A 15,946-nucleotide genomic window follows, 5' to 3' on the forward strand; every position below is an offset into this window, starting at 1 on the left:
TGATGACGAACATGAACGGAAAATGGAAATTCTATGAGATTGAGTGATTGAACTCTACTGAATATAAGCTAATCTACTCAATATGAATACTTGTAATGACAAAGGAATCAGAGTTGACTAGAACTGCCCTAAGAAAATAAAAACGCCAATATAACATCAGACTATCAAAGTAATCGCAACTTTTCACGATAAAAGAGGAATATCCATCAAGAACACGGCAGTCTTGCAGAAACAGTTCTTTAGGAGGAGTTCAGATGAAAAGGAGATGCTGAAGCGAGCCTCCGCGGAGCTCGGGGCAGCCGTTGGGTGGGCGCGGGGGCCCTGACGCCTCCACCCGCTGCAGCGGGCGAGCTCGCCATCCACTCCGCCGGTTATGGTGCCCAGTCGCACCAACGTGGCTGCCGGGATCCCCAGTAGCAAAGTGAAATACTCAAAGCTCTCCAGCACTGACAGTGGACACATTCATCGTCAGAAGGAAACATTACCTGCCGAAGCGAGCTTTAAGTTGCAAAGATGTACAGTGAGAGCTCACATATTAAAGTTTAAGAGAAGCTCTACTAAGATTCCTTATAAGGCCATTGCCTGGGCCACCGCGCAGTTTTTGATTGGTACCTTTCTCGTTATCGTGGGCTGCCTCCTGCTGGCGGGCCACATCAGCAAAGTGGGCGCCAACCGGGCCGTTCCGGTTCTGATTGTTGGCATCCTCGTGTTCCTGCCCGGGTTTTACCACCTGTTCATCGCCTACAGAGCGCACCGAGGCTGCCAGGGCTACTCCTTCAGTGACCTTCCGACCTGCGATGACTAGCCCCCACCGCAGCCAGGAGCAGAGGACTCGCGGAGGGGGCGGAGCGGAGCCTTCAGGCATTTGGGAGAGGCTGTGGAAACCTATGCCTCGGGACTAAGGAACTCTGCAGCTTTGTAGATATTTAGCAAAACTATGGCCAGGTCTTATAAATTCATCCCCAAAATGTTCACTGAGCTTACAGTTAGCCAAACCCAAAGCTAAGAAGTGCGCCATTTTTGTTTTCCTGGCCCTGGCTTAAACCCCTGACAAATGTTTCCACATGGATATACAGAGTGGAAGAAAAGCAACATTAATTGTACTGGAAAGTGATGTTATTCTGTAGAACAAAATGTTGCCCCCACCACCCTATTTAGAGCTGAACATCTCTTTTAAGTAGTCCTCGTTGATAATTTTATCTTGTGGCAAATGGAAAAATGCAGTATGTCTACTTTCATATTAGTTAACTTACTTGGAAAATTTCTGAGTATTTTATCCTCCATGCTTATCGTCAGTTTTGTGGTCTATGGATATCTTGGTAAAATCAAATATCAACATAGGAGAAATAAAGAGAACAATACAGTTGTGTTGTGTGGAGCTGTAGAGTGAGATAAAAGTGGTTTTACATCCCAGATGCCAATTTTTTAGCTGTGTAACCCTGGACAAATTATCCTAATATTCTGAGACAGAGTTTGGGACCATAATTCTTACTGTTTGAGGTTTCTGTAGAGGTCAAATATAGTATTTATATTAACAACATTGTACAGAGGTGTTCGCCAAAGTGTTAATTCCCTACTGTAAGATAGGATTTTATAGAAGATTGCACATAAAATTGACTAAAGCCACAAGTGAAGTGTTTCCATTTGAGTTAACCTAGGAAAGGTGGCAACCCAAGAGAATGAGACTGCTCATCTATAAAGTCATCTCTTAGTTTAAATCAGGTCACTGGATTGTTTTTTATTCATGTGAGTATCTTTTCCTCTTGAGTCCTATATAAGAATATAGGGCAGATATAGGATTTGTGGCACCTAAGGCTTATGTAATTTGGAGGGGTCTCTTAAGAAAATACAAAATTAAGTATCATGCATAGCAAAGGACCTATATTAAGTATCATTAGCTCTGTGGTACATCTGGCTTTCTAGAGAAAGTAAAGGATCTGGAGAAAAGGACTGAATGTGGAGACATATCTGCAGTTAAGGCTGTAGTTCCAGATTAAAGATAACTGATGAAGCAGCATATTTTATGCTGAAAATAAATAAAAAATAAATTTAAAAAAAAGAATAAAAGAGATCATCCTACAAAAAGAAATACTTTCTGAAGTGTTGTAGATAAAGAATACAGGCATACTTTGGAGATACTGTGGATTCGTTCCATCCCACACTACCTCAATGAAACAAGTATTGCAATAAAGTGAGTCAAATGAATTTTTTGATTTCCCAGTGCATATAAAGTCATGTAAACTATATTGTAGTCTACTAGGTATGCAATGTCCAAAAAAAAAATGTAAGTACCTAAATTTAAAAATTAAAAAAAATGTAAGTCACATCTGAGTGACTAAATTGGTTTAAAATCCAACTCTCGTTTGCAGCCCAGGTCATGACCTCAAGATCATGAGATTGAACCCCATGTTGGGCTCTGCACTGGGCCTGGAGCCTGCTTAAGATTCTCTCTCCCTCTGCCTCTCCTCCACTCCCACCTCTCTCCTGTTCTAAAAGGAAAATTTAAAAATATTGTCTTGCTAAAAAATGCTAATCATCATTTGAGATTTCAGTCCATTGATATAATAACAATGAAAACGTTTGAAATATTGTGAGAACTATCAAAATGTGATGCAGAGACATGAAGTGAGCAACTTTTGATGAAGTGGCGCTAACAGACTTACTGGATGCAGAGTGGCTGCAAACTTTCATTGTGTAAAAAATGCAATTATTAGCAAAGTGCAATAAAGTGAAGCATAAGAAAATGAGTGAATGCCTGAATAGACTTAGATTTATGAAAGATAAAAGAGTGCATTCCCTGGACAAAGAATATTGGCAACTCATAAAGGAGAAGAAAGATACACTCTTAACCATGTTAACCCTTAAGATGCACAAAACATACCCAAGTTAAGAGTTTGGTGGTCTTCCTCTGGTACTATATTATGTACCCAGACCAGACACGTAACAAATGGAATAAAATGATATATTTCTAAATACTAGCTTGAGATTGTGCAAAATGGACATGGAAAACATGAGCTGTAATTTGTTTGGGCTTTGATACACCTTCACAATCCTCCCTCTTAGAAAACACAAACTATACAAAATAGTCCATTGAAAAGTATCTGGTAAAAAGTCCAGCCCAACTTCACTGTGTATAATTAATATTAAAAGGAGGACACAGTGATGGAAAGGAAGTACTTTTTTGATAGAAGGTTAACCTACAAAATGGCAGTGAAGGAATGTCAGTTTAGGTATCAAAGATCCATATATGGTCAATAGTGCAAACTTCAGTGCATAGATGACCTTACCACAAAGACAACAGTTAGGCAAATAAAGACAAAAGGAGTATCAGAACATGGTCAGATTATAGAAGGTAGTATTAGAAACTGGAGCATTGTTTAAATTTCAGATATGGCATTCATGGTGTGTGCTGTAACTTTAAAACTATAGTTCACCAGGTCACATATCTGATAACTCTCGCTGAATTATAAATTATATATATTTGGCTCTTCTGTTAATTCAAAGTTTAGGCCAATTTCTTATAATAATATCCTTTTGACAAGATTGGCTTTCCAGCAGTGACTGATAGCTGGTCATCGTGGCTGACTGTCTGGGCAGGCCAGCTCACTGGGCACAAGAGATGCTGGCAGAGAGGAGACCGCAGCATCACCCATCTACGCACAGAAAACTATTTCCAAGAACACACTTAGAGTAGGACACTGTCCCTAATTTTTGAAACAAAGCATATCACTTTATCATTAATTTTTCAGAGGAAGTCTTGTTCTCCGCCCTTTCAAAAAAGTGGAACTCAATGTCATAAACTGCTCTGGGTTTTTCTTCCATGATTTTAAAAGTAGCCTGCTTCACTATGGATTCCACTTCCTCATTAGTCAGTTGCCATTGAAGAAATTTGCTGATTTTTAACACAGTGCTTCTGCAGTCCTAGAAAGAGTTTGGTTGATCACACGTGACTCCCATGATGAAGCAACAATGTACATATGAGTAAACTAGATGTTGGATGAGGGACCATCAGTGTAACTAGATGTGTGAATAAGAGCCTGCAGGGCAGCTATAGCTCAAAGTGTTTCTCTTTGTAGTTTAAAAAAGTTGAGGAAACTGTTAGGGAATCAAGTTGAACTATGAGAAAGAACTCTACTATAAATCCCATTCATGTATGCGCACCTAGGTGTTCATGAGGACTACCCTGACTATCCTATTAAATAATGCAACCTGCCAAAAAAAAAATAATAATGTAACCTGTTAATACCCTTCCCTTCACTTCTGATCCCCACTTTCCTACATTACTTTTTCATTTCTCTCCTTCCAATATGCTAAACAATTTTCTTATTTATTGTATTTATTGTTTAGTGTCTGTCTTCCCCCCCTAACATGTTAGTGTTAGGAAAATAGGGACTTTTGTCTGTTTTCTTCAATTCTTAGAATGACAGCCAGAATGTAGTAAGCACTGAATAAGTTTGTGGGATGAAAGAATAAATGAAGAAATTACTATTGCCTATCTTAAATATAAGGACATATGAAGGCTTAAGAATAAATTAAGCCCATGCATTTTTGAAATTTCCAGTCAAGTATTACTCTTTGATAACCTGAAAAAATGTTTATTTAAAAAGGCCTTAGGCAAATATACTTTAAAAAGAATGTACCGAGTCTTAAGTGAAAACAATAAATAAATCAGAAATTCCAAATCTAATAAGACCTAAAGGACAATAAAATTCCATGTGCAATATCCAGGTTCTTTTATCTTTCTGGACTATGTTTACATCAAGCAATATATATATTTTTTTCTATCTGGTTGATAAAATCAAATACAAACAAATCTCTCCTGTAAGAAATACAAAGTAAGGGTAATGAGGCAAGTGTCACATAGGCCTACCACAGTAACAATGTAGTCCTGGTAACCCCAGTCACAGCACTCATCTGTGGTGAGCCTTGTCTCCTCTTACATAAAGTGGTAGTAAGAATATCTACTTCCTAGTGCACATTGAGGATAAAAAGATCACAAATATGAAAATACCTTGCACAGGTCACACCAAGACAGAATTCAATTTATATTAACTTCCTGGGCTGCTTATTGAAATAATTAATAATTATTAATTATTTAATAATTAAGTATTAAAATAATTGTTAATAATTATTTATAATATTAAATTATTAATAAATTAATAATTAAGTCTCCTAAAATTAGTGAGACTTCTGTGAAATCACTAAATTCTTTCTAAATTGTTTTTTATTTCCATTTTGTAACACTTCATCCTGTTTTCCAACTACTTTAAGGGTCCCCTTTATGGTATGGAGTCCCAAATATTGAAACATAGGTCATATTTTGTGTTTTTTACTCTGGACATGGATCTTTTTTTTTTTTTTTTTTTAAGATTTTATTTATTTATTTGACAGACAGAGATCACAGTAGGCAGAGAGGCAGGTAGAGAGAGAGGAGGAAGCAGGCTCCCTGCTGATAAGAGAGCCCGACGTGGGGCTCGATCCCAGGACCCTGGGATCATGACCTGAGCCGAAGGCAGAGGCTTTAACCTCTGAGCCACCCAGGTGCCCCTCTGGACATGGATCTTTCCTCCTAAAAAACATATTGCTTACAACATCAAAGCCACAAAGCAGAATGGTTGCTGTCTTTTATCTCATAAGGTAAATTTACCTTACTGGTGAAAAATCTTTCCAAGAATTCTTTTATGGCTGATGTCATAAGTTTTAACATTAACTTTTCTTAAAATATTTATTTATTTATTTTAGAAAGACAGGCAGAGAGTGAGACACAGTGAATGGGGGGAGAGGCTGAGGCAGAGAATCTTTAAGCAGACTCTCCTCTGAGAATGGAGTCCGATGTAAATCCAGGGCTGTGTCTCACAGCCCATGAGATCATGACCTGAGCCAAAGCCAAGGGTCAGAGGCTTAACCAACTGAGCTACCCTGGCACACCAACATTAACTTTTGAAAAATGATAAAAAGATGTCACCACACTTTTAGGGTTTCTAAATTTATATACAACCTGAAAGTTAAAAGAGGTGACTTTAGATGTTTTAAATAGATATGTAATCATCTTAATTTTTATTGTTTAATAAAAGATTTAATAAAAGATATGTTTATATCTTAATTACATATAAAGGTATGTAATTATCTTAATTTTTATTAAGTTTCATGAAAGCTTTTGAGAGATTTTAACTATTAGAATAGGATATATTGAACATTTTTCTAAAGGTGTGTTCATGACACAAAGTTGAAAATATGCAAATGTAATTCCAGGTGTTGTATTTCTTAGACAAGTTTCATCCGTGGAAATTCCAGAGGTCTTGAGTCTGTGGCTCTTCTTCATGTTTGTCTATAATCCACTTCTGAACCAATTATTTAATGGAAATTCCAGATCTCTATAGCTAGAACATGTTCTTTTTGAGCTTTCTACATACCTTGGGAAGGAAAAGGAAGTGGGCGAAGAGCCATAGAAATCTGATCCACAGAGACCTGTCACATTCCTGCCGTGACAAGTCAACACTAGCAGGTTTAAGACTTCTTTGACTCAGTGCACAGGCGGAAGGAGAGCTCAGCACTTCCCAAGACCCAAGGGAGGGTGTGAAATGCCAGAGATAAGCATTTACAAGGTTATGCTTGATGGTAGAGGACAAATACAGATAAAATGTTAAAGTAATGTTGCTCACTCAGGATGGGAAAGAAGAAAACGTTCAGTATATTTGCATTCCATTATGATTGATATGCATGTTCCCTTTCACGGCGCACTGTCCTGTGTTAGAATACGCCAGCAGTCAAGTGGAAAACTAGAAGATGGAATAAATGAGAAGAAAAACAAAGGACAAGTCACAAGATGGACAATTTGCCGTTGAATTACTGTCAAACTCTTTACTTCTAAAGGCAAATTGTAATTTGCTGCAATCTACAGTAGTCCCCCACTGTCTTATCCACAGTTTTATTTTCCATATGACGTCAGTGACTCAGCCTACCATGATCTGGAAGCAGATGATCCTCCTGACTATCATCAGAACAAGGTCAGTAGTAGCCTAAGGCTATGTCACAATGTCGACGCCATTTGTCTCACTTCAGCTCATCATGTGGGCAATTTATTATCTCACATCATCACAAGAGGAAAGATGAAAATAGTGCAGAAAGATATTTTGAGAAAAAGATCACATTCACATAACTTTTATTACAGATATGACTATAATTTGTCTATTTTATTGTTAGTTTCTAATTCTTATTGGGCCTAATTTATAAATTGAATTTAATCATAGGTATGTATGCATAGGAAATAACATAATATACATAGAGTTTGGTACTATCATCTGTATTTTCAGGCTTCCACTGGGGTCTTGAAACACATCCCCCCATGGAGAATGGGGACGAATGCGTTATGCACATAGTCATCAGAATTCCTCTTTTTTCCTTCAGAGTTAGTGTAGCTCAATTGCCACACTCAGTGGGGAGTCAGCTTCTCTCCCTCTGCCTCTGCCCCTCCACATGCCTTTCCCTTCAAGTCCTACACAGATGAAGTTTGTTTTGTTGTTGTTGTTTTTATTGCAGATAACAGAAATGAACTCTGGTAACTAACTTTATAGAAAAGGAATGTGTTGCACGAATGTTGGGAAATCTCAAGGACTGGAAGGGTCGAAACAGATTTCAGGGCTCTAGAATGAATTCAGCAAACTTAAACCTCATTCCTTCTGTTAAAACTTTGAACTTTGAGGCTTTGCTAGGATCAGACTCTCTACTGTGATCAGGAGGGCAAAAACAGATATGGTTACGAAGTGAAATCATTTTAATATAGGCAACTATCTCACATCCTATCTAATACAAAGTTTGGTATAAATATGGTGTTCCTCACTCATTAAACTGCTGAAAAAATTGTAATTTTTACCAATCTGCTTTTTGTATCTGTGAGCTTGAGTTTTGTTTTTGTTTTGATTTTAAATATAGGCTCTCTATATAAGAGAGATTATACAGTTTTCTCTTTCTCTGTGTGACTTACTTCATTTAGCATAATGCCCTCAAGGTCCATCCATGTTGTCAGAAATGGCAAGATATCATTCTTTTTTTATGATTAAATAATATGCTACAGTTTCTTTATTCATTAGTCAATAAACACTTAGGTTGCTTCCATGCATTGACTATTGTAAACAATGCTCCAATAAACAAATACCCAAAAGTGGAATTATTAGATCATGGTAGTTCTATTTTTAAGGAACTGCGGTGCTGTTTTCCACAATGGCAGCACCAATTCACAATCGTACTAACAGAGCACAAGTGTCCCCTTCTCTCCACATCCTCACCAACAGTTGTTATTTCTTATCTTCCTGATAGCTGTACTAACGATGTGAGGTAATATTTCATTGTGGCTGTTGTTGGAAAAATTGTTCAGATCTTCTGCCCATTTTTTAACTGGATTATTTAGTTTTTTGCTATTGAGTTGTCTAAGTTCTTTACATACTTTTGATATTAACCTCTTATCAAATAAATGATAGGCAAATATTTTCTCCCATTCAGTAATTTCCAATTTTAAATGGTTCATTTGATGCTTATGTGCTTTATCTAAGTGCTAAGTCATAAAGAGGATATCAGATGGCATACACATAAATACAAAATTGTTCTGAATGGCCAAAATACTGAGACATAGTATTTGCTTGTGTCTTCATCTCATTTTCTTTGACATATCAAGGTAATTTATATGTATCTTCTAAATATGGTTTTTAATATATTTTAAAGGTGTTGGTTTGCTGCTTCTGTATATGAAAGTTTAACTGGAAAATGAATCACTTACAAATATAATTGAACAGAAAATTGTTTACACAGAATGAAAACATTTTAGGTAAGATATTATTTAACTGACTATCTTATTGAGATTAAAGTATTAGAATTATCCTTTCATGTCTATACAACTGAAATAATTTACCAATTATAATGCTGGCCCAGATTTTCACCTTAAAAATGTAATAATTATGGAATATTATAAATTAATTGCCATTTAACAATACAAATTAAAATTTAAATATGCATAACTGCTGACTGAAAAATGTCACATCTAGAAATTTATCGCATATATATAAAAACACACACACAAACACATAATATCTACTTCAAGAACTAAACAGATACAACTTCAGGAGAATATTTAGTGTTACATTGTTTTAAAAATAAGAAAATGAAAACTAAGTCTTGCTCAATAACCATTACAATAGATTGTGGAATTATTTAATAAAAAATATATGCATATATATACACATACACATATGTTCAAAATTTAGAAAGGTGTGAAATGATTATCACATGTTTTAAAAAGTAAGCTATAGAACAGTACCTAATATCCCATTTATTTTTTAAAATAATATATTCATAAAAATATATATTCCCCCACCTCCTCAAAACAGAGAAAAACAAAACAAAACAAAAAAACACATATTCACTCCTAGCTTATAAAAAAGATAAGTTAGATGGGGAAAAATGTTTTTTCCATTCTAAATAAGTTTATGCATTTTTAGCAATTGGCTTAGAGATATGCATTTTGGGGGTACTTGTGTGGCCCAGTTGGTTAGTGTCTGAATCTTGATCTCAGCTCAGGTCATGGTCAGGTCGTGAGATTGAGCCCCACGTGGGGCTCCACAATGGGTGTGGAGTCTGCTTAGGATTTTCTTTCTCTCTCTGCCCCTCTCCACTACTTGCAACTCTCTCCCTAAAAAAAATTAATCAATTAAAAAAAGATATATGTGCTATTGTAATATTCTGATTTGATTAATGGATTTCAAAATGTATGTGCTCTAATTTTTTTTCACATTATACCTGTACCAGTTAAGTGTTTATTATGAATGTATTATTTTTATGTTCAGAACTACTTTTAAGTATCCTGAATAATCAAGTTTTGTCTTAGAAAAAAACATTACTCTTAGTAGGTCTATAAAAGAGAGAAAAGTGAGAATGCTGAAATAATAACAATTTGTCTCATTAAAGTTATCAGGTATAAGTATTTAAGAGAGAGTCTCCAAATACAATATTCAAAATAAGATTAAGATCTTGATGTATTGATGACATGTATTAATAATAACTATATTACTACTAATAAATACCACTTATTTGACCACATGGTGTCCTGAAATTCTTACCACAGCCTTTTACAGATGTTAGCTTGCAAGCATTTTGTGGCTACCAACAAGTTGATTCTAAAGTTTATATGGAGAAGTAAAAGACCCAGAATAGCCAACACTAATTGAAAGAGTAGAATAAAACTGGAGGACTGATATTACCTGACTTTAAGACTTACTAGAAAGCTATAGTATCAAGACAGTGTAGTAGTATTTGTAAAAGAAGAAAATAATCCATCAACAGAATAGAATAGAGAGCCTAGAAATAGTCCCACATAAATATAGGCAATTGATATTGACAGGGAGCAAAGACAATAATACAGAAGGTCATTTTTTTCTCAATGAATGGTGCTGGGACACCTGCACACCCACATGCAAAAAAAAAAAAAAAAAAAAAAAGAAAGAAAGAAAGAAAAGAATCTAGACATAAACCTCACATCCTTCACAAAAATTAACTCAAAAATGGGCCATAGACTTAAAAGTAAAACAGAATAGTAAAACTCCTAGAAGGTAACATAGGAGAAAACTTAGATGACCTTGGGTTTTGTCCTGACTTTTAAGATTAAGATACCAAAGTTACAATTTATGAAGGAAATAATTGATAAGCTGGGCTTAATTAAAATTAAAAATCTGTGACCTGACACTGTCAAGAGAATGAAAAAGACAAGGCAGAGACATGGGAAAAAAGACATATCTAATAAAGGATTGTTATCCAAAATATACAAATAAGTCTTATAACTCAACAATAAGAAAACAACTCAATTTTAAAAATAAGCTGTGGAGGAGCACCTGGGTGGCTCAGCCATTAAGTGCCTGCCTTTGACTCAGGTCACCATCCCAGGGTCCTGGGATCCAGCCCCACATCAGGCTCTCTGCTCAGCAGGGAGCCTGCTTCCCCCTCTCTCTCTGACTGCCTCTCTGCCTGCCTCTCTGCCTACTTGTGATCTCTCTCTGTCAAATAAAAAAATAAATAAAAATAAAATAGAAGTAAACATATTCTTACTTTAGGATCCAGCAGTTACACTCCTTGGTATTTACCCAAAGGTGCTGGCAACTTCTCTCCACAGAAAAACCTACACATGGATGTTTACAGCAGCTTTATCCATAATTGTCAGAACTTAGAAATCTTGAACACAAGAAATCTTTCAGTAGGTAAGTGAATAAATAAACTGTGGTACACCCAGACAAGGAAATATTATTTAGTGCTAAAAAGAATTATCAAGTCATGAATATACATGCAGGAAACCTAGTCTATGGTACTCAGTGAAAGAAACCAATTTGAAACAGCTACATCCTATAGGATCAGAACTATATGACACTTTGGAAAAGGAAAAAACCATGGAGACAGTAAAAAGATTAGTGATTACCAGGGGTTGGAAAAGATGGAGGGTTAAGTAAGAGGGACATAGAAGGTATTTAGGTCACTGAAACTACTCTGTATGTTTGAATGGTGGACCTATGTCATTAGTCACATGCCCAATGCCAATATTATTAAAATTCAGCTGTGTATATATTTTCATGAAATGAACAAAAAATGATGAGCATCAATTATATTATTAAGAATAGAGGAAGATAGAAATTTTAAAAAATGCATATATTAATGGATGCCAATTTTTCATATATTCTAACAACACTGCTCCATCCCAAGCCCTTTGCCATCCAGATTTCCTGTCCTCTCTGTTTATTACCTCTTTAATGTTCCATTAGCAGTTACAGGCATACTCATCTGATTGTGTTTCACTTTTTTGCAGGTTCCATATTTTTTTTTTAACAAATTAAAGATCTGTAGAACCAGAATTGGAAATGGAGTCTGAAGATGTGATTGAGTTGCTGCAATCTCATGATCAAACTTGAATGGATGAGGAGTTGCTTCTTATGGGTGAGCAAATGAAGTGGTTTCTTGAGATGATAGCTATTCTGGTGAAATCACTGTGAAGATTGGATACTGATAACGTTGCATCTGTGTCCACTAAAAGTCAATCAGTTTGTTGCCCACTGTCAATTTTTACCTGGGGTACCTGTGGGAAAATTGAAAGTGGGCAGTTTAAGTCCACAGGAGAACCTGGGCCTTCAGGGGTAGGGGATGACAGGGTGGAAAAAAAGAAGGGTCATCTAGAGTATCTGCAGGATCAGATGTGCTGTGAAAAGGAATAAGACACATTCTAATTTTTGCAGAGGTCAGGATTTGGGGGACAATGCCATGAAGGCTTGCATATATGGGATCTCCAACCATCTGGAGGAGCTCCAGCAAAGGCAGTCAAGCTGACAAATACTATTATAAGAATAGGTTCCATGGAGGGACCATACCTCTTGATCTGGAAGTTTGTACTGAGGCCAGGAAACATGACATAAAAAGATGGGGCATTTTTTTTCTTAGTCTTCTGGGGTTAAATTTGTTCCCATTTTAAAAAATACAACCCAAGGGCAAGTCAGTAGGAATAGAGGGGGTTTGGCCCATAGTGAGAAAAACTGGCTGCCAATGCTCAAAGGGGCATCCCACCAAGAAGCAAGGTAGCTGAGAGTTAGCCAACATTGGGAAAGGGTCCCCACTCAGTCTGTAAAGTGTGGATTTACCCAGGATGACCTGTTGTTGCCAACTGCGCCACACGCTGGGAATAGAGACCTCAGAGGAAATGGAGTGGGAAGAGTTTGAGGAAAGAGGTCTTTCACCCTCATGGGCATGGCTAGTCTGACCTGTTGACCCTTAGACCTTCCTATCGATCTGCAGAGAAGCCCTGGCCAGTCTGTGGAGTACTAGGGTTGCCTGCCAAAGGGCCAAAAGCAGAAATAAGAAGGAGAGAAGGATCCCTCCAAATGCCAATAAGGGAAATTCTTACCCTTTTGGGCAAAGGCAGTCCGGCAGGTTTCCTCTGGGGCTTTAGATCTCCACTGAGAAGTAATTTTGGCCAGAGGTCATCAGTTCCCAAAGTATTAGAGTCCATCCACTAATAGAAAGTCCTGAGAAGTCCCTGAGGCTTTTCTATGGAAAGAGTTAAGATTCCTATAAATATATTTTTATCTATTTGCTGCAAAGTCCTTAATTATCACCAAGGTTAAGAGGATAGCTGAGTATTGTTTCACAGTGACTTATGATCCTATCTGACCAAGTATCTTAAAGCCTTTTGAATGTTTTTTATTTTTATTTTTTTAAAAATATTTTATTTATTTGACAGACATATATACAGAGAGAGCACAAGTAGGCAGAAAGGCAAGCAGAGGAAGAGGGAGAAGCAGGCTCCCTGCTAAGCAGGGAGCCCTATGCGGGGCTCAGTCCCAGGATCCTGAGATCATGAGCTGAGCCTTAGACAGCCTCTTAATGGACTGAGCTACTCAGATGCCCCACCTTTTGAATATTTTTAACAAGATTCCCCAAATCAACTTATCACCTGTAATTCTAGTTATTATCACAAAATGTAGTGTTTTCAAAAGTAACCAAACTTTCTTGTCAATTCCATTGCAGTGAATTCTCTTTAGATCTTCAACAATGGACAATAAAATCTATAAAGATTGTGGTACATGTGTTGATGGGTATTCTGCTTCTACAAAAAATGGCCCCCCATTACCACGTTCTTGCCATCCCAATGTCCTTGTAACGTGACAACAGTCTGCTCCTGAATCAACAGAAATCAACAGTGAGGGCTGTGGGAAACCCAGGATGGCCACTTGGTCCTTCCTAGCTCCCTGGCAAAACCATTTTTTTTAAATTTTTTATTTTTATAAACATATATTTTTATCCCCAGGGGTACAGGTCTGTGAATCACCAGGTTTACACACTTCACAGCACTCACCAAAGCACATACCCTCCCCAGTGTCCATAATCCCACCCCCTTCTCCCAAAACCCCTCCCCCCACCAACCCTCAGTTTTGGTTTTTGTATTCTTTGACTCACCTTAGTGCATTTAAGAAAGACTAACTTGGTCTTCAGAGGCCTCAGACCTCCTTACTCTGGACTTTTGGAACATCTATAACTGGACTTCATTCAGCTGCCACTTACAGTGGATTATCAAAATGTTGATGTGTTTCCCATTTAGGGCATGCCTTCCACAATATCCAGGTGCCCACTTTATTGGGCAAATTACATGAGACTTAATGAAAACCTTACAAATGTCTTAAAATGATCACTGTTGATAGTCAGGCAAGGTCAACAAAACCAATGAAAAAAACTGTACTCAAACAGAGTACAATTCAAATCCAAACAAGTATGAGTTATGTAAGACTGTTGTAATTAATGAGCTGATGAATGTGGATAATAGTTTTCACAACCTTTTGTCTAAAGTGTTACTTATTTTTAATCTTTTGTTTTTCCAGATTTAGGGAAACCTTCTCTCTTAAGCTTTCGACAATTTGGTAAGATAAACCTTTGTAAGCAAAGATGAAGCATTTCTCTTTCCTCTCTACCTGATCCCTTTAGAACTCAAACAATAGTGTTACTGTTTACATAAATTCAGTGAGAAGTTGTTCCCCTTGTCACATTTTTGGATGTAAACATTTATCCCCGTATTTTAAAATTTTCAAGCATTAGATGATGCTTGCTTTGCTAAAAATTAAATTCAATACATGGTTTTTAACAGAATGAAACAAGACAGAATTCCGCCCTGAGTTTTGTTTGTTTCTTTGAATTCAGTGTGTTGTTACTCTTTGTCTACTAAGTCTAGAATTTTGTACATTAGGTAATTTTGAAAGCACTCAGCAATATAATCTTTACAGAATTAACAGAACACCATTATCCTGTCATTTGTTCAGATCTGAATTGCCTTATATAGTATTTACTTGGCTTTTGCATGTGACGTATTTGCTTTTAACGGAACATCTAATTTATTGCAATATAAGATAGGATTAAGAGGGGCATATCGATGGTGTGGAATTTCTAAAATATTGTTTTGAAATATTGTTTTTAAAATATTGGCCACCTTGCCAAAGCTTTGACTAAAACATTAGTGTTTGCGAGATAGGTGCATAGACTCCGGTATGACCGCACATCTTTAAAGAACTGCTTGCAAAAATTGGCCTAGTACTGTGCTAGCAAACTTCCAACAAAGCAATCTTTAAAAAATTTTATATAGTCCATCACTATTTTTGCTGCTTTTATATAAATAATCAAGCCAACCTTAAACAGATTATTTTTTTCATGAACTTTGGTTTTTTTAAAATTGGGGTAATTGTTGAAAGAGAAGTTATGTTTGTACCTTTGTCTATATTAGATTCTAGTCCTATTAATTGTCTTTGAGGTTTTGTTATATATCTGTAAGCTGGACTAGATCCTGAATTATTCTAGTTTCTTCCAATCTCTGGCTTTGACTCTCCAAGCTAACATTACTAATTTTCTCCCACCCTTGTGATATGAAATCAGTAAGAACAATAACTGCCTTAGAATCTCCTTGGAAGAGACGATGTCAGGTCCTCCTCACTCACTGCCCAAATGGCGGGCAAATGTCAGGGACTCGAGCCTTGGGTACAGGGCTCACAGCTCCACCTGACATCTCACACGGTACAGATGCTGGAGATCTCTGACCCAAATTGACTAGGAAAATGAAGATGGCATCTAACGTGGGCAGCTAATTCAAGACTCTGGACCAGGCTTGTATGTTCATGAACATTATTTTGACTCTGTTCTTAATCCATTTCACATTAGACCTGCTTTGCAATGCCAGTGAACTCCTTAGCTTTTGATTCCTCAACATGTCTGACATGCTCAGATTATTGGTATTTTTAAGTACTGTTACACCTTATTTCCTTTCTTAAGTTAATTTCCCTATTAAAACATGTCCACCTTATTGACTGAACTACAAGGTATAATGACTCAATAATGAGTGCTTCCTCAGGGTATATTTTTATTAGTGTTTGGCAAAAGGACATCC

At 36.7% G+C, this 15,946-nt stretch overlaps 1 protein-coding gene across 1 annotated transcript; it reads left to right on the forward strand.

Annotated features, from left to right (window-relative positions):
• The first annotated feature begins 373 nt into the window (after positions 1-373).
• LOC132017326 (transmembrane protein 230-like) lies at positions 374-805 on the forward strand. The gene is made up of 2 exons (XM_059399116.1): positions 374-467; positions 528-805. The coding sequence occupies exons 1-2, from the start codon at positions 374-376 to the stop codon at positions 803-805; spliced, it is 372 nt and encodes a 123-aa protein (XP_059255099.1).
• The last annotated feature ends 15,141 nt before the right edge of the window (positions 806-15,946 follow it).

This window comes from Mustela nigripes, chromosome 5 (assembly GCF_022355385.1).
Source record: "Mustela nigripes isolate SB6536 chromosome 5, MUSNIG.SB6536, whole genome shotgun sequence".
In the NCBI taxonomy this organism is placed as follows: Eukaryota; Metazoa; Chordata; class Mammalia; order Carnivora; family Mustelidae; genus Mustela; species Mustela nigripes.